Raw genomic sequence first — 26375 nt, 5'->3', positions numbered from 1 at the left:
TCCCCTCTATTCATCCTATCCAGCAATTCCCCTCTCTCCCTGAGCCCTGCCCTGCAATCCATATCCATCCATGCCCATCTGTCCCCTCCATTCATCCCTATCCAGCATTTCCCCTCTCCCTGAGTCCTGCCCTTCCAATCCATGCCCATCCATGCTCCTCTGTCCCCTGCCGCCTCCATTCATCCTTTTCCAGCAAGTCCCCTCTCTCCCTTCCATGACCCTCCCTCGCATCCATGCTCCTCTCTCTCCCATGTCCCCAGCCTGGCCCGCCCTCTTCTTCCCCCCCCCCCCCTCGCATCCATGCATCGTTTTGTTTTTTTTTTCTTCTTTTTCAATTTACCTCCGTGGCGTTTCCGGCAACGAAGCATCAGGGAAGGAGGCGGCGCTCCCCGACGTCTAGCTTTCCCTTCGCTGTGTTCCGCCTTAAAAAGAAGGCGGAACACAGCGAAGGGAAGGCTAGACGTCGGGAGCACCGCCTCCTTCCCTGACGTTTCGCTTCCCGATTTGTTTGTTTTGTCGCGAGGGCGGGGCAGAGACGGCTGGCTGGCTTGAAGGCTTCACACCACGAATCCACGAACCCTACAGCCTCAGTGACGTCAGATGGCTTCAGGGCTTCAGGGCTTCAGAGAACGTTGTCCTCATTAGAACGTTCACGGTGCGTTTTATTATATTAGATGAGCAATCTCATGTACACTTTTTATACGTGTATAAAGTAGGCATTCCTGTGGGACAGGAATAGGTAGAGTTTGGAGTTTGCATATACACTCTACAAAATCCAAAGCATATTTATTTATATTTTGCTCTCACCTTTTTCAGTAGTAGCTCAAGGTGAGTTGCATTCAGGTACACTGAGTATTTCCCTGGCTGGCTTGCTCACAATCTAATTTTATACTTAAGGCAATGGAGGATTAAGTGACTTGCCCAAGATCACCAGGAGTATTTGAACCAGCCACCTCTGAATGTCAAGACTGGTGCTCTAACAACTAGGCTACTCCTCCATTCCCTAAAGCCTTGAACATATACATAGAAGTCTGTTTTGGAGCAAACATAAATCTATGGCTGTGCTTGTCATCACCGCTGCATTTATGGGCAATGATTTTCTACAATCACTGCTTTTCAGATATATACCAGATGCATTAAAACTTATGCAGCCATTTCTATAATTTCTAAATATATCATTGTAGTCACCTACTGTAATTTGTTTTCCTTATCCCCAGAGACTTACAGCCTGTGGGCAATTATCTTCACCTATCTCTTTCATAAACTGAAGCCTGCTGGTAGCGGTGGGTACTCCATTGTTCAGGAAATTTGCTCTTTGTCCATTTTTTCCCTTGTACTAATAAAACTTCAAAGCTTTAGAGGCTTTGGGAAAAATATACACACAAAAAAAAAGCCTGAAATCGGAAATCAAACATTTTCTCTAGAAGCAATGGTTTGAATGGGATGCTTAATACAGTATTGCTGAATTGATATGTTTTAGAAATATTTGAGAATAGAGTGAACAAGCAACTGCCAGGTCAGGGAAATAGGATGAATCAGTCCTGGTTTATGCCACTATACACAGGAAGGTGTAGTTATTTCTCTATTGAAATCCTTGTGAAAATCAAGACTACATCTCCCAGGATGCAAGAGAGCATAGTCTGGACTGCTTCAACCTGTCTGACTGATATGGAACTACTGGGTTAGTTTAGGACAGCATATATATCTAAATATTGTAAAGAGATAAGAGTTAAAAGCCAAGGTGAGGAAATGAACTTAATAAGGGGTCTTTTTTCAAAGCTTTGTTAAGCGATTCAGTGTGCTTAATGCAGTTAAAAAATAGCCTGTCACAGGATGCGCTAGTGTTCTATGTTAGTTTTTACATCTATGTCTGCTAACTTCCTAATTCTTCAAAAGTTGCCAAAAATTGCATGCACAAATGTGGGCACGCTTCCAATCTGCGTATGCAATTTAATTAAATAATGAGCTAATTAGTACCAATCAATGGCTTTTTAACAAGCCATTATCAGCACTAATTATACATGCATATATTTAGGCACCGAATCCGCAACTACATTTTACTCATTAAAAAAGGGTGCGCTGAAATGTAAGGGTCATGGGCAGAACGGGGGTGTTCCTAACATTTATATGCGTTATTAAAGAATGAGGGGGGATACATGTAACATAGAGGGGCATAATCGAACGGGGCAGGCAATCTATAAGGGCGGCCATCTTCAAGGCCAGCCCCGTAAAGCGGCGCCCTGACCGTATTATCGAAACAAGATGGCTGGCCATCTTTCGTTTCGATAATACGGTCGGAGTTGGCCAAATCTCAACATTTGGGGCGGCTTTAGAGATGGCCGGCATTGGTTTTCAATGATAATGGAAACTAATGGCGGCCATCTCAAACCCAGCCAAATCCAAGGCATGTGGTCGTGGGAGGAGCCAGCATTTGTAGTGCACTGGTCCCCCTCACATGCCAGGACACCAACCGGGCACCCTAAGGGGCACTGCTGTGGACTTCACAAAATGATCCCAGGTGCATAACTCCCTTACCTTGGGTGCTGAGCCCCCAACCCCCCCCCCCCAAAACCCACTCCCCACAACTGTACAACACTACCATAGTCCTTAGGGATGAAGGGGGGCACCTACATGTGGGTACCCATTGGGTTTTGGGTGGGTTTTGGAGGGCTCCCATTTACCACCACAAGTGTAACAGGTAGTGGGGGGATGGGCCTGGATCCGCCTGCCTGAAGTGCACTGCAGTATCCACTAAAAACTGCTCCAGGGACCTGCATAGTGCTGTGGAGCTGGGTATGACATTTGAGGCTGGCATAGAGGCTGGTAAAAAATGCTTTTACATTTTTGAGGGGGGATGGGAGGGGGTTGGTGACCACTGGGGGAGTAAGGGGAGATGATTCTCAATTCCCTCCGGTGGTCATCTGGTCAGTTTGGGCACCTTTTCAAGGCTTGGTCGTGACCAAAAAGAGACCAAGTAAAGCCAGCCAAATGCTCGTCAGGGCCGTCCTTCTTTTTTTCCATTATCGGCCGCAGCCGGCCATCTCGTAACCACGCCCCCGTCCCGCCTTTGGTACCCTGCCGACACGCCCCCTTTAACTTTGGTCGGCCCTGCGACGGAAAGCAGTTGAAACCGGCTAAAATCGGCTTTCGATTATACCGATTTGGCCGGGTTTAGGAGAAGGCCAGCCATCTGCCGATTTGTGTCGGAAGATGGCCGGTCTTCTCCTTCAAAAATAAGCAGGATAGTAACATAGTAGATGACGGCAGAGAAAGACCTGTACGGTCCATCCAGTCTGCCCAACAAGATAAACTTATATGTGCTACTTTATGTGTGTACCTGACTGATTTGTATCTGCCATTTTCAGGGCACAGACCGAAGAAGTCTGCCCAGCACTAGCCCCGCCTCCCACCACCGGCTCTGCCACCCAATCTCCGCTAAGCTTCTGAGGATCCATTCCTTCTGAACAGAATTCCTTTATGTTTATCCCACGCATTTTTGAATTTGGTTACCATTTTCATCTCCACCACATATTTGCAGCACGTTAGTTGTTACAAATGGGCGTGCCTAGAGTTAGGCGCAATTCCCAGGTATAAGCGCTACTCTATAAAGCGTGGCTTATATAATGGCGCTTTTTACAGCGCCATATATAGAATTCACACCTAAGTGCGCGGTATTTATTTTTTGTATTTTTTAGAGGGGGTGTGTCAGGGGCGGAGAATGGGTGTGGACGCATTAATCAGCTAGTATGTGCACATTACCGCTGCACTAACTGATTAGTGTGTCTATAACACAGGAGTCCTTAATACCTCCTTTTAAATGGCTATTATTAGGGAAGGGAAATGGGACTTGATATACTGCCTTGCTGTGGTTTTAGCAACTACATTCAATGCAGTTTACGCAGTATATACAGGTACTTATTTGTATCTGGGGCAATAGAGTGCTAAGTGATTTGCCCAGAGTCACAAGGAGCTGCAGTGGGAATCAAACCCAGTTGCCCAGGATCAAAGTCCACTGAACTAACCACTAGCCTACTCCTCCACTCAGAACACAGCAACTAATGAAACAAATGCAAAAAAAAGCCCTTTTTGATGGCCACATCAAATTCTAATGGGCTTGGCACACAGAAAAGGCATTCATAAGTACTACTACTACTACTACTATTTAGCATTTCTATAGCGCTACAAGGCATACGCAGCACTGCACAAACATAGAAGAAAGAAAGTCCCTGCTCAAAGAGCTTACAATCTAATAGACAAAAAATAAAGTAATCAAATCAATTTATAAGGATGATCTAAGCTCAAGGAAAGGCATGCATAAGGATGATCTAAGCTCATTTCTTAATGCAGCTTAGTAAAAGGTCCTATAAAAGAGGAATATGATAATCATTCTATAGGATACAATAAATTACCATACTGGGCTTTACAATTCTTGCAATTAGAGAAATAATCCAGTTGGAAGTACTGAAATTACTGCAGTGGTAACCCTCACATTTTCTAAGTCGAGGTGTGTTCATTTTTCCATTGTTAAATTGCATTAATTATTGTAAGTAGTATACTATCAGGCTTATTTTTGAAAGAGAAGGGCGCCCATCTTTCGACACAAATCGGGAGATGGGCGTCCTCCTCTCAGGGTCGCCCAAATCAGCATAATCGAAAGACGATTTAGTGGTTAGAGCACTGGTCTTGCAATCCAGAGGTGGCCAGTTCAAATCCCAGTGCTGCTACTTGTGATCCAAAATCCAAATAAATAAATAAAGCGGGGAGATGGGCGTCCTCGGTTTCCATTATCGCCGAAAACTGGGGACAATCATCTCTAAGGTCAACCATCTCAACATTTATGTTGACCATCCCTAAGGTCGACCTAAATGTTGAGATTTGGGCGTCCACGACCGTATTATCGAAACGAAAGATAGCCGCCCATCTTGTTTTGATAATGCAGGTTTCCCTGCCCCTTCGCGAGGATGTCCTGCAAGGACGCCTTCAGGAAAACTTGGGCGCCCCGTTCGGTTATGCCCCTCCACGTCATACTTTGTATTGTTATTTGAATATTTTTACTGCTGTAATTGCCTATTGCTCATGTTTGATTTATTCTTACTGTATCCCGCCTTGAGTGAATTCCATCATAAAGGCGGTAAATAAAGTCTAATCAATAATAAAAATAAATAAATAAATTGATGCACTTATATAATACTGTAGTGACACATATATTCATGTACAGATACTGCCCAAAAGTGATACAATAAAAAAGTTTACACTCCCCCCCCCCCCCCACCCCTAGAATCTATACAGGATGCACAAAATTGGGCACAGATCCCAGACTGGCACCCAAATAATTAATTAATGGGCACCAATGATTCAATTATTGGAGCTAACAAGCACTTAATTGGCACAATTGATCTGGCTACGCCAGGGGCGTTGCCAGACCTCACGGTGGGAGGGGGCCAGAGTCCAAGGTTGGGGGCACATTTTGAGTGCCACCTCGCCCCCCCTTGCTTCCTCACCCCCCCCCCCCACCGCCTCACCTCGCCTCCTCGCCCACCTACCACCTCACAAACAAATACCTTTGCTGGTGGGGGTCCCCAACCCCAGCTAGCTGAAGCCTTCTTCAGCACCAGACTCCGGCGCAGCCGCGTTCGCTGTCTGCTCCCTGCTCTTCTTTCTTCCTGCTCCTCCTGTGCAAGCTGATGCTCAGCATCAGCGTGCACAGGAGGAGCAAGAAGAAAGAAGAGCAGGGGGCAGACAGCGAACGTTGCTGCGCCGAAGACCGGCGCTGAAGATGGCTTCAACTGGTGGGGGTTGGGGACCCCCGCCAGCCAAACCTAGGGCCCAGATGAAATTTGCAGGGGCCTAGGCTACACCCCTGGGCTATGCCCTATTCTGTAACAATGGGCACCTAAATTGGATTGCACGCAACTTAAAAGGGGTGTGGCCATGGGAAAGGCATGGGCAGGCCAGGGGCACTGATAAAAAATGTACACAGTGTTCAGAATAGCGGGGATCTGCACCCAGTTTGCATGCCAGGATTTACACTGGGTTTCAGTTAACGTAAGTCCTCGCGTCCAAAGCTGAATGCCGAATTTGGTGTTCAAAACTATTCTATACAGAGTGCTCATCCCGAAGCTTCCTTTATAGAATAGCACTGAGCACCGAATTTTATTGATGTCGAATTTTCAGCACCGTTTATAGAATTTGGACTTCCATGCGCAGCACTGTCATAGAGCTATTTTGATGGTACATTTAGCTCTCTGATGCTTTACATCAGTACTTCTTATATTTAGTCTTCGAGGCTCCCAAATCAACCTAATTTTTAAGGATTCCTAAATAAGAACACAAGCCTGGTTCTCAGACCAAATGTGTATATATATATATGTCTCACAAACATTCATCATGGGTATCCTTAAAACTAAAGGGCCTGATTTCAGAAGCACATCTTTCTATTGTTGTTCCCTGGAATTTCATGCAAATCTAATAGGGCACATCAGTGTCTTTTGGATCAACTCTTAAAACTCATAAATAACAGTATGATAATTAGTAAACTAGGATCTGATATTGGCCATAATAATTTAAATGCTGGAATGAGCATTTAATAAATACATATATTCAGTGTACAAGAACTGGTACTATCTGCTACACAGATAACTTATTTGAATAATGACCAAATATCACTATTATCTAGATCATTTCTCGCCTCACCCTTGCTCCACCCTCCTGCCACTCTTTCTTTATATAAACAATATCAGGATGCTTATGTAACCTGGGTCTCACCACCACCAGCTCATTCCCTGGGGTTCGCACATAACACCCCACAGACCCAGGCCACAAACCAAACCAATTCTTTCTCAGTTTTCCTCCAATTCGCACAGTCACAGGTCTCACCATTTAAGCTTGGGTATAGGTTAGGGCCGTAATAGAAATCTGGAATGCAATGGGTAATATACTATAAAACCAAAATACGGCCAGACTACAAAGACACGAAGAAACTTTACCAACTTGTGAACAAACTTCTTGACACCACAGTGGTCACTGCTACCAATATAGACATCCCATCCGCAGACAAACTCGCTAATTACTTCAAAGAAAAAAATCATAAATTTACGCAAAATGCTACCCCAGGTCAATACTGACACCAATAACTTCATCGACAGCTTGGACCCAAACCCTTGAGAACATCCAGTCGACCAAACTTGGTCAAATTTCACACTCCTCACCATCACCCAGGCGATCAAAAGATTCTCCAGCACCCACTGCAAACTGGATACCTGCCCCAGCCACCTACTAAAATCCGCCCCGGACTGCTTCCTAACGGACCTCACTTCCCACTTAAACTACATGCTCCAACAAGGTCTTTTCCCAGCGGAGCATGGCAACATCCTACTCACCCCAATCCAAAAGACACAAAAAAAACCTACCAAACTTGCTAATTATCGTCCAGTTGCATCTATTTCACTAGTAGTCAAACTGATGGAGAGCATGGGGACCAAACAAATCACTGACTATATGGACAAGTTCTCGATACTACACGTATCACAATCGGGATTTTGCCCCCTCCACAGTACCGAAACTACCAGAACATACCAAATGAAATCAAACCTAAACATATCACCACCTTGGAAAGCAGATTGTGGAGTACCTCAAGGATCACCACTATCACCAACACTATTCAACATGATGATGATCCCACTGGCCAAATCCTTATCTAACCAAGGCCTCAATCCATTCATATACGCAAACGACGTTACTATATACATTCCCTTCAGACACGATCTAACAGAAATCACCAATAAAATCAAACTTGGATTGAACATCATGGACTCATGGGCAAACTCCTTCCAACTGAAACTGAACACAGAAAAAACACACTGCCTCATCCTCTCATCTCAACATAATACTTACAAACCCACGACCTTAACCACTCCAGAACATACTCTCCCTATATCAGACAACTTGAAAATACTCGGCGTCATAATCGACGGCAATCTTACGCTCGAAAGCCAAGTGAACTCCGTAATAAAGAAAATGTTCCATTCAATGTGGAAACTTAAACGAGTAAAACCTTTCCTCCCGAGGGTCTCATTCCGTAACCTAATACAATCAATGGTACTAAGCCACGCAGACTACTGCAACGGAATCTATGCGGGATGCAAAGAACAATTCAGAAAGAAACTTCAGACCGCCCAGAACACAGTAGCCAGACTGATATTTGGCAAATCACGATTCAACAGTGCCAAACCCCTCTGAGAAAAACTGCACTGGCTTCCAATCAAAGAGCGCATCACTTTCAAAATCTGCACCCTGGTCCACAAAATCATCTATGGCCAAGTCCCAGGTTACATGACAGACCTTATAGACCTTCCACTCAGAAACATAACCAGATCATCCCGAACATAAACCTTCACTACCCAAACTGCAAAGGACTTAAATACAAAGCAGTCTATGCATCCAGCTTCTCCTACTTAAGCACACAGCTATGGAACTCACTACCAAAAGCTGTAAAAACCACATATGACCACCTAAACTTCAGGAAAGCATTAAAAACCAACCTGTTCAAAAAGGCATTCCCCACTGACCCAACATAACCATCTACACACTGCAACACAGCAGAACCAAAGATCGTATTGGACACTACACAATCTCCTCTCCTCGATCCCCATAATAATGAACACTATTTAGCCTTCCTCTCCTCTAACCCCATTGTACCTATCCACATGTATCTATAATCGACTCTATCACCTTGTATTTGTTTTTCTACCAGACTAGGCGAATGCCTTTACGATATTATGTAAGCCACATTGAGCCCGCAAATAGGTGGGAAAATGTGGGATACAAATGAAATAAATAAATAAATAAAATAAAAAATTAAGTTGGGTTTCTCAAGGGTACTTTACCAGTCCGGGGATAAAGCATCCTCACTCCCACGCCAAAGACCACAGTGTACTCTGAGGATCTTATTTTATGCAAATTCATCTTTGCTGAACTTTTTTTTTCTGCAACAGGCAGGTAAACCATTTATAACTCCATCTGTACAGTCATCAGTTTGTCTCAGAATTCCTCTTTTCCATTCAAGATTGTAGATTACAGCCTCAATCGCTTCTCCAACTTGTTTCACTTAATGACCCCCCCAATATTTACATATTTAGAGTGCCATCTGTCCTTTACCCATCCCTTTGGACTAACAATAATCCAAGGCTGCTCCTGATAATCCAGATCACAATCCGGATCTCCTTCAGGCACAGACCCTTTTGGCTGTCCTTCTTCTCAGAGCTGCATCCTTTGTCTTGAACAGGCTTCCCTGTTCTGTGTCTTACTCTCGGGCTGGGTTCCCTTTACCCACCCAGAGTTCCCCACTCCTTCTCAGTTGCCACTTTTAGGGGCAGCAACCATTCCTTAATTCAGCCTCAGTTTATTCTGCCACTCCAGGACCATGCTGTCCTCAAATGGTTTCAGTGGGAGTATGGGCAACCAAAAACTCTATGCTCCCTTCTGTAATCCATTTTATTAACTCTAACTCCTCTCCAACTATCAATCAATTTTGGTGAACTTCTCTAAATATTATAATGCTTTAGACTCTTGGCTCGTTTGACAGCAAAACAGTTCAGCATCAAACAGTGGCGTAGCTAGGTGGGGCCACGGGGGCCTGGCTCCCCCCCAAATTTGCTCTGGGCCCCTGGTTGGCTGGTGGGGGTCCCCAACCCCCGCCAGCTGAAGACTTTGCCTAGTGCTGATTTGCAGCAGCACTGCCACATTGACTGCCCTGCTCTCTCTTCCTCTCACTTCGGGCACGCTCCTTTTAGTGCCGGACGTGAGGGTAAGAGAGAGCAGAGCAGGCAATGCGGTGGCGCCGGACACCAGCACTGGACGAAGTCTTCAGCTGGCGGGAGATGGGGACCCCTGCCAGCCAAGGTGTACAGCATACAGAGGGCAGCAGTGGGCGGCGAGGTGGTGGTGGTGGGGGGGGGCAACTAAAATGTGCCCCCCTACCTTGGGCTCTGGCAACAAATTCTACCAAGTCAGAAGAATTTGACCACAGAATGCTTCACTGAACTAGTGTTTTCTTTACAGTCTTTTCTCCATGCTCATATCAACAGACACCCTGGTAGAAGCTTTGCTCCTCCTCCCACCCTCCCCAACACATACAAAACCATTCACAGAGTAGCTGGAACCTCCACATCTACCCCAGAGTTTTCCTTTCTTATGCCTGCTTCCAAATATCATTGTTAAAGGGTTCTGACCTGCACTGGCTCGGGTGTGAGCTGAACAACGTGCTGCATACGCTCACTGTGGTGGTGTCTGGATTCCTCTTCGTAGACAACATCCCGTTCGTGCTGGGTAAGGTTCAAGAAGCGGCGGATGGTGCACAGGTTTTCCCAAAGGGTGCGGTTTTCTGGACTTGGGTTCTCCTTCCAACGCAGCAGCTCACATAACCAGCCCTGAAACCAAAAGGGTCAGGGGAGTTAAGTAACCAAATACTTTAAAAAATAGTAATAATAACAGCAAACAAATAAAAAAACAAAATACAGACAGATTCACTAACAACTGTCAAATCAGAAACCCTTTGTCTATGGATCTGTTAGTGCTTGACATTACAAGCAAGTTACTATTTTGTACTTAAGCATGCATTTCTAATGGACAGGGCATTTTATGGCAGTTAATGACTTGTCTGGAGAAGCCAAAGTCCCAAAGTCCTTTAATTCAGCAAAGAATTGATTTAATATCCTGTCCAGAGGGGATTATTGCTATGTGATACTAAAATTAGTTTGATTAAAAAATATTCAAAGGGTTCTTTCAGACTTAAAAGACAGGTATACAACATTGTGCAGAGATTTCTACCAGATTAATACCGTGTGTACAATCCAAACAAATTGTGTGGAATGTACAAGAATATTCTGGAAACTTCTAAAGCATAATATTTGGGACATTTTCATTAAAAAAAGACATCATAGAAAACATAAGATTCAGCCGTGTGACACCTGAAAAGAGACTGCAGTACATAAATATTAAAAAAAAAAAATTCCATGCCACCAAAAGCCACTGTTAGTGTAATAGTCTAGCGTGTCTTCTGCCTTTACTACCCCCTCCCCAAAAGGCAAGATTTGATTATCTCCGCTGCATCAGCCAAGACAGCAACACCAGCTGTTGTCATTGTACAGTCTCTTCCTCACGGCCTACATGTTAATAACCTGATCATAGCATTTTCCCCTTCAACTGTGGGCTGCAGCACAGCAAAGAGACAAAAACCCAGGCCCATCTGCAGCAGCTGTAGGCACTGAACTGTGAAGCCTCTGGGGATTGATGAACTAATCTGGAACACAACACTGCCTTGTTTTTACAAGTGAGAGGCCACATTTGCACAGACCTGCTCTTTTCTTGAAATATACTGGGAGAAAAAAGGTAGAATACAAGGTACGTAATTGCTTGTTTTCTTAGAAGTTAAAAAAAATGTATGTATATAAGTGGAGACATATATTTGTTTTTACTTGGTACATTATTGAACTGGCCTCATCACAGGCAAGGGATGGCTTCCTTTAAGAACATTTATTATGCTCTCCCCTCAAAACTTCTGAAATATTCTCCAGGCCCCCAAAGTGTTTTCTCGAGGGTTTCCCTTGTACAAAAGAAATCATTTCTGAAATGGAAAATAAACCATCTGTGGAGGAAAATAAGCTCTGATTTATATCTTTTCAAGGAGCTGAATAAGTCTCTGACTGAATGCTTTCAAACGTTTCAAGCAGGTATGTTGAACATCTCCCAAGGGAGGCTGCAGCATGGAGGCCAATCATTTGAACAGAAAATAAACGCAAGAATTTGCATCTGGTGAGAGATGAAGTTCTGAGTGATCCAGACCTTTCAGAAGCCGGCACCTGCTGTTCTGATTGAGGGCTGAACTGCATTGTGGGAAGCCTCAGCTACAAATGAGGCAGGTGACAGCTGAACACTATCTGTACTTCCAAAACACTCGGAATATCTAGGTCTAACAGAACAGTGCAGGCTTAGGTGTATAACTACTACATCCAGCTTTGTACAATCGCTATCTTACTGTATTCAGCTATCAGGTGAGGTCCTGTGTGTAAAAGGTCCTGATCTAGGAGTCATCAGTGAATGATTCGACCATGTTCATGCCCATGTGGGCACTACTGAGCCCACGAAGTTAAATTCAATTAATTTTCAGCAAAGGAGGGCAACACGGGGGCTTTCAAAGAGAAGCCCTTTCGTGCGATTCATAGAACTATTAATCTGAGCAGTATTTGCTTGGCTGATCAGATTATGGACTCTAGACTTCAGCAGTACACCGCCTCCACCACAGCAGGCCCCAAGAAATCTGTGATACTTCACAGCCTCAGTCATCCTGCACCATGTGAGCCCAGCTGCTACAATAATTAGCTTATGAATGTATCAGCTGGTTCTGTGATTTTTATAAATAATAACCAACCCTACAGAGCAGAAACATTTTCATGCGTCTAATATTAGCAAGAATTTGCAAGGTAATTGGAGACGGTGATAAAATTACTTAGTGCCCTTATATTTTGTTTTTGGAAACAGAGTGCTGGATGGCTGGATCAAAATCTATTTGTATATTTTGCCTCTATATTGGTGATGGTTTTCATCAGGAGAATCATTTCATTTGATTTCTTGGGAATCCTTCTCCCAGTACTGGCCTTATTCTGTTATCCAGGTCATTTCACAACCAAGCTTTCCAAGATCTGCCTATCTTTTGTGCCTATACCATATAAGGTTGCCAACTGGATCCAGATTTGCCTGATAGGGTTGATCCAGTCCTAGGTTTACTACCTTTTCAGAGGGAATGCAATGGGGAAATCAAAATTACAAGCCCTTGCATGCAATGGAGTAAACCCAGGACTGGATCAACCCTGTCAAGTGAATCTGGATTCATTTGGCAACCCTATGAGAAAATGCTACAAGCAATTACCTCAAAGGAAAACTATTTGTTTCCTTCTTTACTTATATGCAATTGTTATGCTGTCCCTTCAGGCATAATTCAAACAAAAGCCCTAACACCTCCAGCACTGTAGAAATAGGGACCAGTTCCCAGTACTCTCTCTATGACAACCCTTGATCAAAGATGCAACTTAAATTCTTCATACAAAAAGCTTAAAAAATTTTTTTTTATCACTTTTTATATCTTAAAAAACAACTTGACTTTAAGCTTGACTTGACTTTCTAAAGGATCCATGCAGGAGATGTTGGACTTTTGTTTGAATTATACAGGTGCCCCTCACCATTTGAACTTTTGGCTGTTGGAATTTGATTGGTTCTTCAGGCAAAGCGGTTTACATTCGAAAACAGCAATAAAATAAGTAAAAGCTGGTGTTACAGCACAGGGGTACAAGTAGTATTCAAGGAATGGGAAGGAGGGGCTAAGCACAAGTAAGGGGGATAAGAACACAGGAAAGAGTGGGAAGGCAGGCAGGCATCACACCTCTGTGCCAGGAGCCCTGGCAAAAGCAAACTCATATAGCCAGAATTAACAATTTTCTTAAACTTAGGGAAACATGTTTCCTGATGGATATAGAATGGGAAGGAGTTCCAAAGAGTGGGTCTCAAACAGGAGAAAGCCAAAGTGCAGGAGATATCTAAACCAAAACAATATGGGGGAAGAAGGGGAAAAAAGATGATTGGGATGAGCGGAGAAAGTGAGAAGGGATGTAAGGCAGTTAAAATGTATCCAAAAACAGGGCTTGTTGAACCAGAATTAAATTCTTAAACTTGATGCAAGCAAACAGCAGGAAGCCAGTGCTGAGATTCAAGAAGGGGCGAAGCATGATCATAGTGGTGGGTCCCTAAGAGACGTTTTACAGCAGTGGACTGAATTTGAAATAAGATAGTGGAAGACCGTTATAGAAACATTGCAGTAGTCAATAAGAGAAATTATCATGGTCATGATTAGGATTGTAAATTGGTCAAAAGGGAGAAACGTTTTTACTTACCGGATATGGCACATGAAGTAACAAAGCAGCATAGAACAGAAGCCAGCTGGGTATGAAAAAGAGAGAGGAGTCGAAAGTGACACTCATGATGCGACTAATGGAGTCTCGTGGAGCCAAGGGAATATCATCAATTGTGGGAGAGGGGTTAACAATAGAAATATTGAGACAGAGTTTCCTGTGTTCTCACACTGTGCCTAAATTTTGGGAATACCCATGACCTGTCCATGCCCCTTCCCTGGCTACACCCCTTTGAGTTGCGCACAAAACAATTTAGGCCCCTCTGAAGGGACACCACCTTGTAACGGTGGAGGGACTTGTGTGTTTCAATGACTTAGAGGGCTATGCTGAAGGGTTACCCATATCAGACAGGCCTCTGAGGAGAAACCAGACAAAGAGTGCCCCAAACTGGGAGAGTGGTAAGATGGTGACCTGAAGTTCGTATGCCCAACGGCCCAGCTGCCCTCTGAAGTTTCGTCTTCTTTACGTAAATTTCCTCTCTGCGATTGCAGTTACCTTAACTGAGAGGAAGGGGACACCATATGTCTTTGTGTCTTAATTCTGCCCTTTAAGCTTCCCATTGTCTCCTTCCAATGTTTCAATGTCTATGTCCCATTGTTACATTCTTAACGATACTTCGATTGTCTCGCATAACTCTGCACAATGTAATCCATAACCAAGTTGTAACATATTGTATTTCCATTATTCATATCATATTGTAAGCCACACTGAGCCCGCAAAAAGGTGGGAAAATGTGGGATACAAATGCAATAAATAAATAAACCGGCGGTCAGCCGCCGATGGCCAGCGTTTTATCCCCTGAGCAGCAAGTGTGGGACCGCTACGTGACAAACTGCCCACAGATGAAAGGGTTGGCGAGTCCTTTGATTAGCACCGGTGAAGGAGCGTCGACACTCTTGGACCTGGAAAAAACAACTCCATCGCTCCCGAATTATTCAACCACCGTGTCCAAAGGAGTGGAGGAGTGAGTTAGAGGTATATGCTGAAACGGAGGATGTTTACAGCAGAACCCGAATCGGCGGAACCACTCCTAAACACCTATGAGAAATCAACTTGGAGTTTTTGGCTCCCGTGGAGGTTACATTGAATACCATCTGGAAGGCGCTTCGGGACCTAATGGTGGCAGTAAATAATTTTGTTTCAGATATAATTTTATTATAGAGTTACATGGACAATTCAACTGAACCCTTTGAGAGTAAAAAATTGATAGAAGTGGTTATGATAATAGACCAGAAATTTTGAATAATAAAATGAATATTATTATAGATGATTAATATCGAGATTATTGTTTTTCCCAGAGTTCCGGGTATGACTCCTAAAGTTTTCCTCAGAAATATTTCCTCAAATTATTACTTTAAAAGGAGTAATAAAACGGAGATGGGAAGGCAGTAGAACGAGAGGGCATGAAATGAGATTGAAGGGGGGCAAACTCAAGAAGAATGTCAGGAAGTATTTTTTCACGGAGAGGGTGGTGGATGCTTGGAATGCCCTCCCGAGGGAGGTGGTGGAGATGAAAACGGTAACGGAATTCAAACATGCGTGGGATAAACATAAAGGAATCCTGTGCAGAAGGAAGGGCTCCTCAGGATCTTAGCCTAGAATGGGTGGCAGAGCTGATGGTTGGGAGGCGGGGCTAGTGCTGGGCAGACATATACGGTCTGTGCTGGGGCTGGTGGTTGGGAGGCGGGACTAGTGCTGGGCAGATTTATACGGTCTGTGCCAGGGCTGGTGGTTGGGCGGCAGGGATAGTGCTGGGCAGACTTATACGGTCTGTGCCAGAGCTGGTGGTTGGGAGGCGGGGTTGGTGGTTGGGAGGCGGGGATAGGGCTGGCCAGACTTATACGGTCTGTGCACTGAAGAGGACAGTACAAATAAAAAAAGTAGCACATATGAATTTATCTTCTTGGGCAGACTGGATGGACCGTGCAGGTCTTTTTCTGCCGTCATCTACTACGTTACTATGTTACTATGAGTGAAGCCTGTGAAAACTGGGATTACTTTAATCAGTGGGATTTGAATTAGAGACTTAAGTATATGTATTGTTAAATAACTTCTGGTTTTTTAAAAGAGAAAGAATGTAATCAGATGAGATGTGTGGGATCCACGCCTAAATTTTACACATGAGTAAAAAAAGGGGCGTGGAAATGGGAGGATCATGGGCAGAACGGGGGCATTCCTAGCATTTACGCGTGTTGTTATAGAATAACAGGGATAAATGTCTAATTTAGGTGCGTACATCTGCATCATGTTTCAGTTGGTGCAAATGGCTGTGCCTAAAGTTAGGTGCGAATACCAGGCGTAAGTGCCTATCTTTAAGCATGGCTTATAGAATACCACTGTTTTTCTATGCTGATTTTTTAAGCACCATATATACAATTTAACCCATAGTGTGCACTCTTCCCCTTAGGGTACACGTGAAAATTATTGCAAATGTGTGAACCACTGCACATATGCACCCTATCAAAAAAGAATGTGCACTATCCCCTGGATTCTAGATAGCATGCCTAGAGATCTGTGCTGAAATCCAAGCGTACTCTGTAACAACATGCGTAACTTAATTGGCTTAACAAGCTAATTAGCATTGATAACAGCACTTAACAAATAATGAGCACTAATTGGCAATTAGAATTTACACGCACAACTCGCTAAGCATATTCTATAACACAGAGCACCTAACTTCCAATGCGTGCAGCCTAAAAGGAGTGTGGTTATGGGCAGGGAAATGGGCATTTTATGGGCATTCTGAAATTTACACACATAGTTATAAAATAAGGCCCAGTACACCTAAATCTATGTGCCATGATTTTTGCCATGTTTTCGTTGGTGTAAATGGATGCATGTAGTTTTAAGCACTGGGATATCAACTAAGCATATTCTATATACCGCACCTAAATCTAGGCGCCACTTATAGAATACGCTTCGGTGAAAATGTTTTTTAGGCACCTTATATAGAATCCCCCCTATGTGCAAAGAAGGTGCACTATTAACAAATTCATTAGACATGAAAAGAAATTCCAATTAAAAATTGCACCACATTGAGGCTCATTTTCAAAGCACTTAGCCTCCCAAAGTTCCATAGAAACCTATGGAACTTAGCCTCCCAAAGTGCTTTGAAAATATGCCTCAAAGTCTAACATGACTTATCAACCACAGTAATGTGAAACAGCAGCCAATAATACATTCAGAATGAAATTGGGTGTACCCTGTGGGAGAAGCTATCATTCAGGATTACCACAATTGGCAATTATACATAGATTTGCCACTTAAAATTTACATATTCTGGGTACTTTGAAACAACACTGACAATATTGTTCTAGTACTGTACAGATGCTGTCACTAGCATAGCTAACATATCATTGTCTTTTCAGAAGTACACAATACTTTGTACGATATGAAAGAACGAGAAACTGAATGCTATTTTATTGGGACAAAAAAAAAAGGAAAGAAAGGATAAAACTCCTTCCACAGAGAACGGAAAGTCAAACAGGAAGAGTGGAAGGGTCTGAACAAAAGAACCAGGAAGACCTGAAGTTCGATAGGTGAAACAAATCAATTTATTTATAAAATCCAAACAATGTGAACAGATGAAAAATCTTCAAGTTTAGTATACAGAATGTACATGACACTAATACCCAACATAGACCATGTTGTGGCAAAAGTTTGCTTTCATAAAGGGTCCTAAAACTTCTCAAAGCCGAATGTGTTAGTGAGAATCAGAGTGGCGTCCTTCACAAATAAAGGCATTCTCAAAACTTGGACATTTTTCTGCCATAATGGAACAAAGCAAAAACATCCTGGGCTAAAAGTTAGACAGTGTGGTCTAGACCCTTTTCAATCACAACTAAACACCAACCCAGAGCTAACAGAATATCGCCACTATGGACTCATCAACCAAAAAAGATATCTATTTAATTATCATGACAATGGTGTAATGTGTTTTAAGGGAGGAAAAGCCTCAAATAATGATTCATTACTGGCTCAAAAACCTCCTTAATTCTAAACATAAGGTCCCCAAAAAAACACTCGATTCTGCTAACAAGGAGCCTCTGCTAGAAACAATCAGGCGTCCCAGCGGATCATATACTCTTTTGTGTATTTTAGGGAGGGTATAAAACACAGGGATTCTTGGAGCCTTTTTATTGAGAAATGCAAATTCCTTCTGTGTTATATAGCTTCTTGCTTAAAATTTTTCTTAGAGCTTGTCTGTGGGATCTGTCTTTATTTCTTCATAATCTAATGGGTTAAATAGTTGTCTTAAAACCTCTTTTTCATAATTTGATCTGTCCTGTATAACTACTGATCCACCCTTGTCTGCTCTTCTTATTACAATTTCAGTGTTATTTCAGTGCTGAAAGAGTTGGAACAGCTAGAAGGGAATGCACAAAAGAGACAATCTAACTACATGAAGGAGGAGAGACTAGCCATAGAATCACTCAAAAATAAGGGAGAGGTCAGATTTTGAGAATTGTGTGGTGTAATACGATCACTCTCTTGCAGACAACAGTCCATGGGCACCACGGACCCTGATGCAGGAATCGAAACTCGGGCCGAAGTTGGGCTGTGGATGGTGATAAGAGACTGAACAGCTGGAGAGATAAGTGAACCTCACAACACTAGCAGAAAGCAGAATCAAGTGTTTTTTGGGGACCTTATGTTTAGAATTAAGGAGGTTTTTAAGTCGGTGACGAATGGATGGTGCTCCTTAAGTTAAATAAGTGATCAACAAAGGAGTATCCTATCATTATTTGAGGCTTTTCCTCCCTTAAAACACATTACACCATTGTCATGATAATTGAATAGATATCAATCACAACTAAGTCATAAAAAGGTGCTCTAAATGACCAGATGACCACTGGAAGGATTAAGGCATGACTTCCTTACTCGCCCAGTGGTCACTGACCCCATCCACCCCCCCCCCCCCCCTCAGATGTGAAAGAAACAGTATATACCAGCCTCTATGATAGTTTCAAATATAATGGCCAGTCCAATTAGAGCAGCAAGCAGGTCCCTTGAGTAGCCTAGTGGTCGGCGCAGTAAACTCTAGAGAAGGGGACCCAGGCCTGTATCCCACTCTAACTGGTACACTTGTGGTGGAACATATGAGCCCTCTGAAACCCACTAAAAACCTACTATACTATCAACGATCAGCATCTGGTTCTTCCAAATCCCAAATCATCTCAGCTTGAATTCAATAGACATCGTGCCTCCTATTTTACTGCACTTTTCTTTTGGAATTCTCTTCCCCTTGCTATTCATACTGAATTATCTTTTACAAATTTTAAATCTGCTATTAAAACCTGGCTTTTCCACAAAGCATCCAACCCTACGTGAGCACCTGCCAAAGCCTACACAAGACTCACTGCTTTCCAACTATTCTATTCCCTTCCTCCTTCTCCCATTTTCCCCTCTATTCTCCTACTTTGCTATTTTTAAATGTGTGTGGTGATCTTGGTATGTTTGCAAGACTCTTTCCTATATTTTGCTGTAGTTCCTTTATGATTTCTATTATTTTAGTATGTAAAACCACTTAGATCTGCTAGTTAGCTTAGGCAGTATAGCAAGTTTTAATAACCTATAAACTATACCTATATATAGGTGACACCTGCAGGCATAAGGGCTATTGTAGTGGTGTACAGTTGGGTACAGTAGGTTTTTTGTGGGTTTTGGAGAGCACCCCGTATAATATAAAGGAGTAACAGTGAGATGTGAACCTGGGACCTTTTATGTGACATCCACTGCAGTGCCTCCTAGGGTGTCCCACTGCTCTGCTGAGAAGCCTGTTTGGCCAATCTACTAAGAATGCTGCCCCCCCTCCCCCCCACTATACATCCCAATGACTTGTTTTTGTGTGTTTTTCCCTTGGACTTTTTTTTGTTTTTGAAAATGGTCCAAAAAAGATGCATTGAGCACAAGGATATCTAGCAAATGGCCATTTTCAAAACAAAAAATGGATATTTTTCTGGTTCAAAAATGACCATGTTTCCCTACAATCTCTGCTCCTTCTGTTGACTGCCACATGTCTCTTGAGGTATGTGACTGCAGTGGCAATAAAATAAACAATGTGTGAGGCCTATGAGTCTCCTGCATGTTTTGAAAGCCTTTCTGGCTCTGCCTCTTCTGGCACATGTAAGATCTATGCCTGCAATGTAGGCACAATATCTGCTGCTTACTCTAAAATAAGTGCCTGAACACACACTTACACTAAGGAGAAAGGCACCTATTTTGTGCGTATTTTATAAAGAAATAATTCAATCAAAATAAACCTAAATTTCAGGAAATCACTAAAAACCAACCTGTTCATAAAGGCATACCCTATCGACCCAACTTAAATGCCTAATCTCTACAACACAGCAAAACCAAAGATCGTACTGGACACTATCCTGCTTATTTTCGAAGGAGAAGGGTGGCCATCTTCCAACACAAATCGGGAGATGGCCGGCCCTCTCCTAAAGCCAGCCAAATCGGTATAATCGAAAGCCAATTTTGGCCGGCTTCAACTGCTTTCCGTCACAGGGCCGGCCAAAGTTCAAGGGGGCATGTCAGCAGTGTACCGAAGGCGGGTCGGGGGCATGGTTAAGAGATGGTTGTCCTCGGCCGATAATGGAAAAAAGAAGGCCAGCTTTACTTGGTCCCTTTTTGTTCATGAACAAGCCTTGAAAAGGTGCCGAAACTGACCAGATGACCACCGGAGTGAATCAGGGATCACCTCCCCTTACTCCCCCAGTGGTCCCACCCAAAAAAAAAAGATTAAAAAACATTTTTTTGCCAGCCTCTATGCCAGCCTCAAATGTCATACCCAGCTTCATTACAGCACTATGCAGGTCCCTGGAGCACTTTTTAGTGGGTACTGCAGTGCGGACCCAGGCCCATCCCCCCCTACCTGTTACACTTGTGGTGGTAAATGGGAGCCCTCCAAAACGCACCCGAAACCCACTGTACCCACATCTAGGTGCCCCCCTTCCTCCCTAAGGGCTATAGTAGTGTTGTACAGTTGTGGGGATTGGGTTTTGGGGAGGGGTTTTGGAGGGCTCAGCACCCAAGGTAAGGGAGCTATGCACCTGGGATCATTTTGTGAAGCCCACTGCAGTGCCCCCTAGGGTGTCCAGTTGGTGTCCTGGCATGTGAGGGGGACCAGTGCACTACAAATGCTGGCTCCTCCCATGACCAAATGGCTTGGATTTGGCAGGGTTTGAGATGGCCGCCATTAGTTTCCATTATCGGTGAAAACCAATGGCGGTCATCTCTAATGCCGGCGATCTCTAAGGGCAGCCCAAATGTTGAGATTTGGCCAGCCCTGACCGTATTATCGAAACGAAAGATGGCCGGCCATCTTGTTTCAATAATACAGTCGGGTACGCCGCTTAACGGGGCCGTCATTAGAGATGGCCGCCCTTATAGATGTCCGGCCCTGTTCGATTATGCCCCTCCATATAACCTTCCTCTCTACAACCCCCATAGTACCGAAACACAAGTACCTTATTCTACCACAACATCACTTTGTACCTGTCTCCCTACCGGACTGGGCGAACACCTTCACGATATTATGTAAGCCACATTGAGCCTGCAAATAGGTGGGAAATGTGGGATACAAATGTAATAATAATAAAAATAATAAATAAACTAAATAAAATGTGAAAAACTAATCCCTAAAGATAAGTAGAGACTTTAAATTTTAAATAATTTACTGCAGCTTGGTAAAAGGGGCCCTCAATCATTCCAAATCCCATTATATTTTGTCATGTGGTATATGCAAGTTTTTTATGTGTGTGTTTAATAGTTGAAGGAAGTTATATGAGATTCTACTTCTGTGCATTTCATATTAAGACTGGAATCTAGCTTTATTCAAGTACTCTTGCACCCATAGATTTCATAGATAAAAGAGACACAGCAAGAGAGATATATATTCAGAAAGAAAAAAGTAATATCATAAAATTCTTATATTTTTGTAGACGAGAGAAAAAACTTGGTATCGCAGTAATACGAACTCTGCTCTTTATTCTGCTTTGACCATAGATTTAGGGGGAAAGTATCAATGTGGGTTACCCTTAAGACATATTCCCCTGGATTCTATATAACGCGACCAAAATTGTATGTGCAAATCCGGTCACATTCTGGATTTCCTTGTGCAATTTAATTACTTAACAAGCCAATCAGTGCTGATAATTGCCACAACAAGCAATTACTGGCACTAATTGGCATTAATTATAATTTACGCACACAACTTGCTAAGTGTATTCTGTACAGTAGTGCACGTAAATTCTAATGCATACTGCCAAAAGGAGGTATGGCCATAGGCGCATGTTTATGGAATGCATCTGCTCTATGCCTAACGTAGGCGCTGGTGTCTACACCAAGTTTTACTTGGCGTAAATGGACATGCCTAGAGTTAGGTGCACTATCAAATTAAGTAGACCTATATCTTCCAAGTGTGGGGACTTAAATCAAATATAATCACAATCCTCCCAAACACTTCCAATTCAAAATATCCATATAGTAATATCCCAGTGCTTCAAGTCAAAAGAATTTTTTCATTTTTTCTTTCAAAACGGGGATCTTCAGATTTATAACTTCCCGCCACCCGGAACTACTGTTTCCGTACATTGGCGTTACTTACATCCTCATTGGCAGAGGTTTGCTCTGGGAGGAAAAATGCTGCTGAACTGCAATTATAAAGCTAAGTTTTAAATTTTGACTATAAGGAAACATTGACTATAACATTCAGAAGCATATCTATATAAATAAAATCCCCCTCAGACATTCTGAATCCCCCTCAGACGTTCTGAAGCTCACCTCTCTCCAACTGTGGCTCCTGACCTAGGCTATTCGTACTCCCGCACTCAGCCACGCCCATCTGCGCCCTAGGCCACGCCCCATCTGGACATAAAAAGCACTCTCAACGTTCCATTGACCACTGACGTCAATGAAGCCAGTTCGTTTGTTCGAAGCTCTGTAGCAGCAGATGTGGGCCCCGCCCTCGCGTCAAACGTAATGACGTTGAGGGTGGAGCACATTGAAGGAGCCAATCAGTAGCCGAAAGCAGGAGAGAGGCCAGGTTCACACTCTCGCACAGGACGAAGAGGGAGGGCGGCAACACGGCGAGGAAATGGCTGCGGCGAGTGTCCAATGTGGAGGAGGTGGGTGAGGGCTCGGGGTCGAGGACCACTGGCAACTCGGAAGCGGCCGGGCGGCCGACCGGGGGGGGGGGGGGAGGAAACACCACTGGCTACGACTCCAGTGCAGCCCTCATCCCATTCACTGAAAACAAAAGAAGCAAACCTATGAAATGCTTCAGGACGTTTAATACACAGGAGTGGAAGTGACCCAAGCAAGTGTACGGTAAGCAAGGAAGCCCATTGGTTAATCTCTGTTTCAACTCCCCCACGCAGCCGTCATTGCTATACACTCACAAACAAGCAAACCTAGGAGCTCCTGCTTCACATTGTCGTTTTTAAATTGAGGACAAAAGGAGAGGGGACACAGACAACTGGGAGGGGGGACCCTGCAACTGGGAGAAAGGGACGAGGGGAACCCCCCTGGAACTGGGAGGGAGAGGGGAATCCCCCCTGCAACTGCAACTGGGAGACAGACCGGGGGGAGACCCTGGCACATACTCTCATTCTCACACACACACTCGCACCCAGTCTCACTCTCCCTCTGTCACACACACACACACGTGCGCACATTCACTCTCTCTCACACACTCACTCTCTCAAACATACACACTCCGAGGAAAACTTTGCTAGCGCCCGTTTCATTTCTGTACGAAACGGGCCTTTTTTACTAGTATATATATAAAAAAGGAATTAAATAATAGAAGAAAAAAAACTTCAACACGGGTTGATCAATGAGGATGTAAGTAACGCCAATGTACGGAAACAGTAGTTCCGGGTGGCGGGAAGTTATAAATCTGAAGATCCCCGTTTTGAAAGAAAAAATGAAAAAATTCTTTTGACTTGAAGCACTGGGATATTACTATATGGATATTTTGAATTGGAAGTGTTTGGGAGGATTGTGATTATATTAGAGTTAGGTGCAGGCATGGCCGTTAGGTATATTCTATAAACCAGCTAGGTATATTATAGGCACAGTTTTCAGAATACACCTAGGCAGAAATATTTTTTGCAACAATTTTCAAGCGTCACATATAGAATGTAGTCCATTATTTTACTGTTAACTCCAGTTATTTGTAACTAGGTCTCATTGCATAAAATTGGACCTGTGCTAAAACAACAGGAGTTAGTGCTAAAATAATATATCTTAATGGTAACCCACATTGAAAACGAAGTCCCTAAGGGCCCCATTTACCAAGCTGCATCAAAAGGGGGCCTGCGCTGGTGTCAGCGCGTGTTTTGGACATGCGCCGAGGCCCTATTTTACTGCAGTGGGTAAAAGGTAGGTCTTTCTTTTGCCACATGACCATTTCGAAGGGGGGTCCCATGGGTGGCGGTAAGAGCTCCCGCAATAACCCGGCGGTAACCGGGCAGCATGTGGCACTGCCCAATTACCGCCAGGTACACACTGGCTCTACAAAAATAAAAACATTTTTGTAGCATCGGATATGACGGAGTGCTGGGGGTAAGAATTACCACCGGGCTGATGTGGTAGCCCGGTGGAACTTCCTTTTTAAGCGAACAGTAAGCCCACGTTGGGCTTACTGCCGCTTTGTAAAAGGGGCCCTAAATGAGGTAAATATTGCTGTAATCCACAGTGGATAAAACCAGTGCCTGCAAAACTGTCCTAAACTGTCATCTAATGTCTTTACCTAGCATAATAGTCACAGTTTATAAAATATTTTCTCACAGCTCTTATATGAGCTTTTATTGGTATTTAAAATTATACTTGTCAATTGAGACTTGCTTGCAGCAATTGGTCATAAAGGGGGGACGTCTTCAACATGAACTACAGTTAAGATGTGTTATTTTACTATTATTAACCCCATTTATTAGTAACTAGGTCTCATTGCACAAAATGGGGTCTGGGTTAAAACAGCGTGAGTTAGTGGTAAAACCACATTTCTTAACAGTAGCCCACATTGATAACTACATCCCTTAAACCTGTTCCATGTCCTCACAAATGTTTTGGCGCAACATTGCACAATGGGGAATGAAAAATTATGAAAGGCATTTATGCTGGAAACTAACAAGTTGCCTACATAAATTAGCAGGCTGAAAATGGTGTATATTCCCCCGACTAGACACCATGCTCAAAGGAGCACCTCCTCCTCTGTCCCTGCAACACTTCCTCACAAGCACAACCCTAACAATGGTGAAAGAAAAGTAACCTCAAAGCATACATTTTGGAATAAGCTATACTTATATAGAGAGACCCTGAGGTTCTGCTAGCTTAGGAGTTCAGAGACCTTTAGAGGCCCAACTGAGATTACTGAGACTTAGGGTTTTCTTGCCCCCTCCCCACCACCACCACCATCATTCTGGTAGCAGGGACTTTTTTAATGTCTTGAAGGACAGTGGTGGGAAGAGTCCTTTTGGGATGGGAAATCTGGGGTTATAAGATACCCAGCCCATGGGGTTTTTTTTCTGTCTTTGATTCCTACCCCCGGGCCACTGCACTATTGGAGAAGAAGAGGAGAAAGATCTATGGCACCCAGCCATTGCACCATAAGGAAGAAGGAAGGATTAGGTAGTGCACCCAACACAACAAGGCGTAAGAAGGAGGGATACAAATCTCATTCTCTTGGGAGAATGTGACAGGATCTACTAGACTGGACTGTTACCTTTTGAGCAGTGCTTCTCAATGCAGTCCTTGGGGATCACCTAGCTAGTCAGGTTTTCAGGATATCCACGATAAATATGCATGAGATAAATTTGCATACAATGGAAGTAGTGCATGCAAATTTATCTCATGCTTATTTATTGTGGATATCCTGAAAGCCCGACTAGCTGTGAGTGTCTTGAGGACTGAGTTGAGAAGCCCTGCTTTGGAGTCTCAAGAGAGCCAGACAATATAGATCCTAAGACTATAAGTTTAGTGACTTATATTTTATCTCTCATAAAGTCTGCAAATAGTTAAAGCTGAAGAGTTGTCCTACCTAGTTGCCTTGATACATCCATGTTAAAGAAAAGTTTGGTTCACATTTACAACTTTGGCCTGGACTGATATTCTTGGGTGCAAAGAAAGAGGGCATTGAGTGAGCGCATTTTTGTGTCTTCGGGTGGTCCTGGCTCTGATACCAAACATACATTCTAAAATGTACTCTAACCTGTCCTTTTGCTTCCAGGCCAAATCAGGGTTACATATATAAAACCAATATGTACACAAAAGTGTGACTTATTTATTGTTATTCACCACATGCCTTTCCATACAGGGATGCTCAAGGCAAGGAATAGTATAATACAAAATTACAATAAGCCTAGATCTCACAAATATCACATACTTCAGAGACTTCCTAAATAA

At 43.4% G+C, this 26375-nt stretch overlaps 1 protein-coding gene across 1 annotated transcript in view; it reads right to left on the bottom strand.

Moving 5' to 3' along the window:
* The window catches only part of SATB2 (SATB homeobox 2), a 372408-nt gene that overhangs the window by 61130 nt on the left and 284903 nt on the right, over positions 1-26375 (bottom strand). Inside the window, exon 11 of the mRNA XM_030210508.1 lies at positions 10230-10427. Within this exon, the coding sequence (XP_030066368.1) occupies positions 10230-10427 (198 nt within the window). The remainder of the gene's footprint in view (positions 1-10229; positions 10428-26375) is intronic.

Source organism: Microcaecilia unicolor, chromosome 7, assembly GCF_901765095.1.
Source record: "Microcaecilia unicolor chromosome 7, aMicUni1.1, whole genome shotgun sequence".
NCBI classification, from domain to species: Eukaryota; Metazoa; Chordata; class Amphibia; order Gymnophiona; family Siphonopidae; genus Microcaecilia; species Microcaecilia unicolor.
Note: the sequence above shows the minus strand (reverse complement) of the source record. Positions and strands in the feature narration are given on the sequence as shown.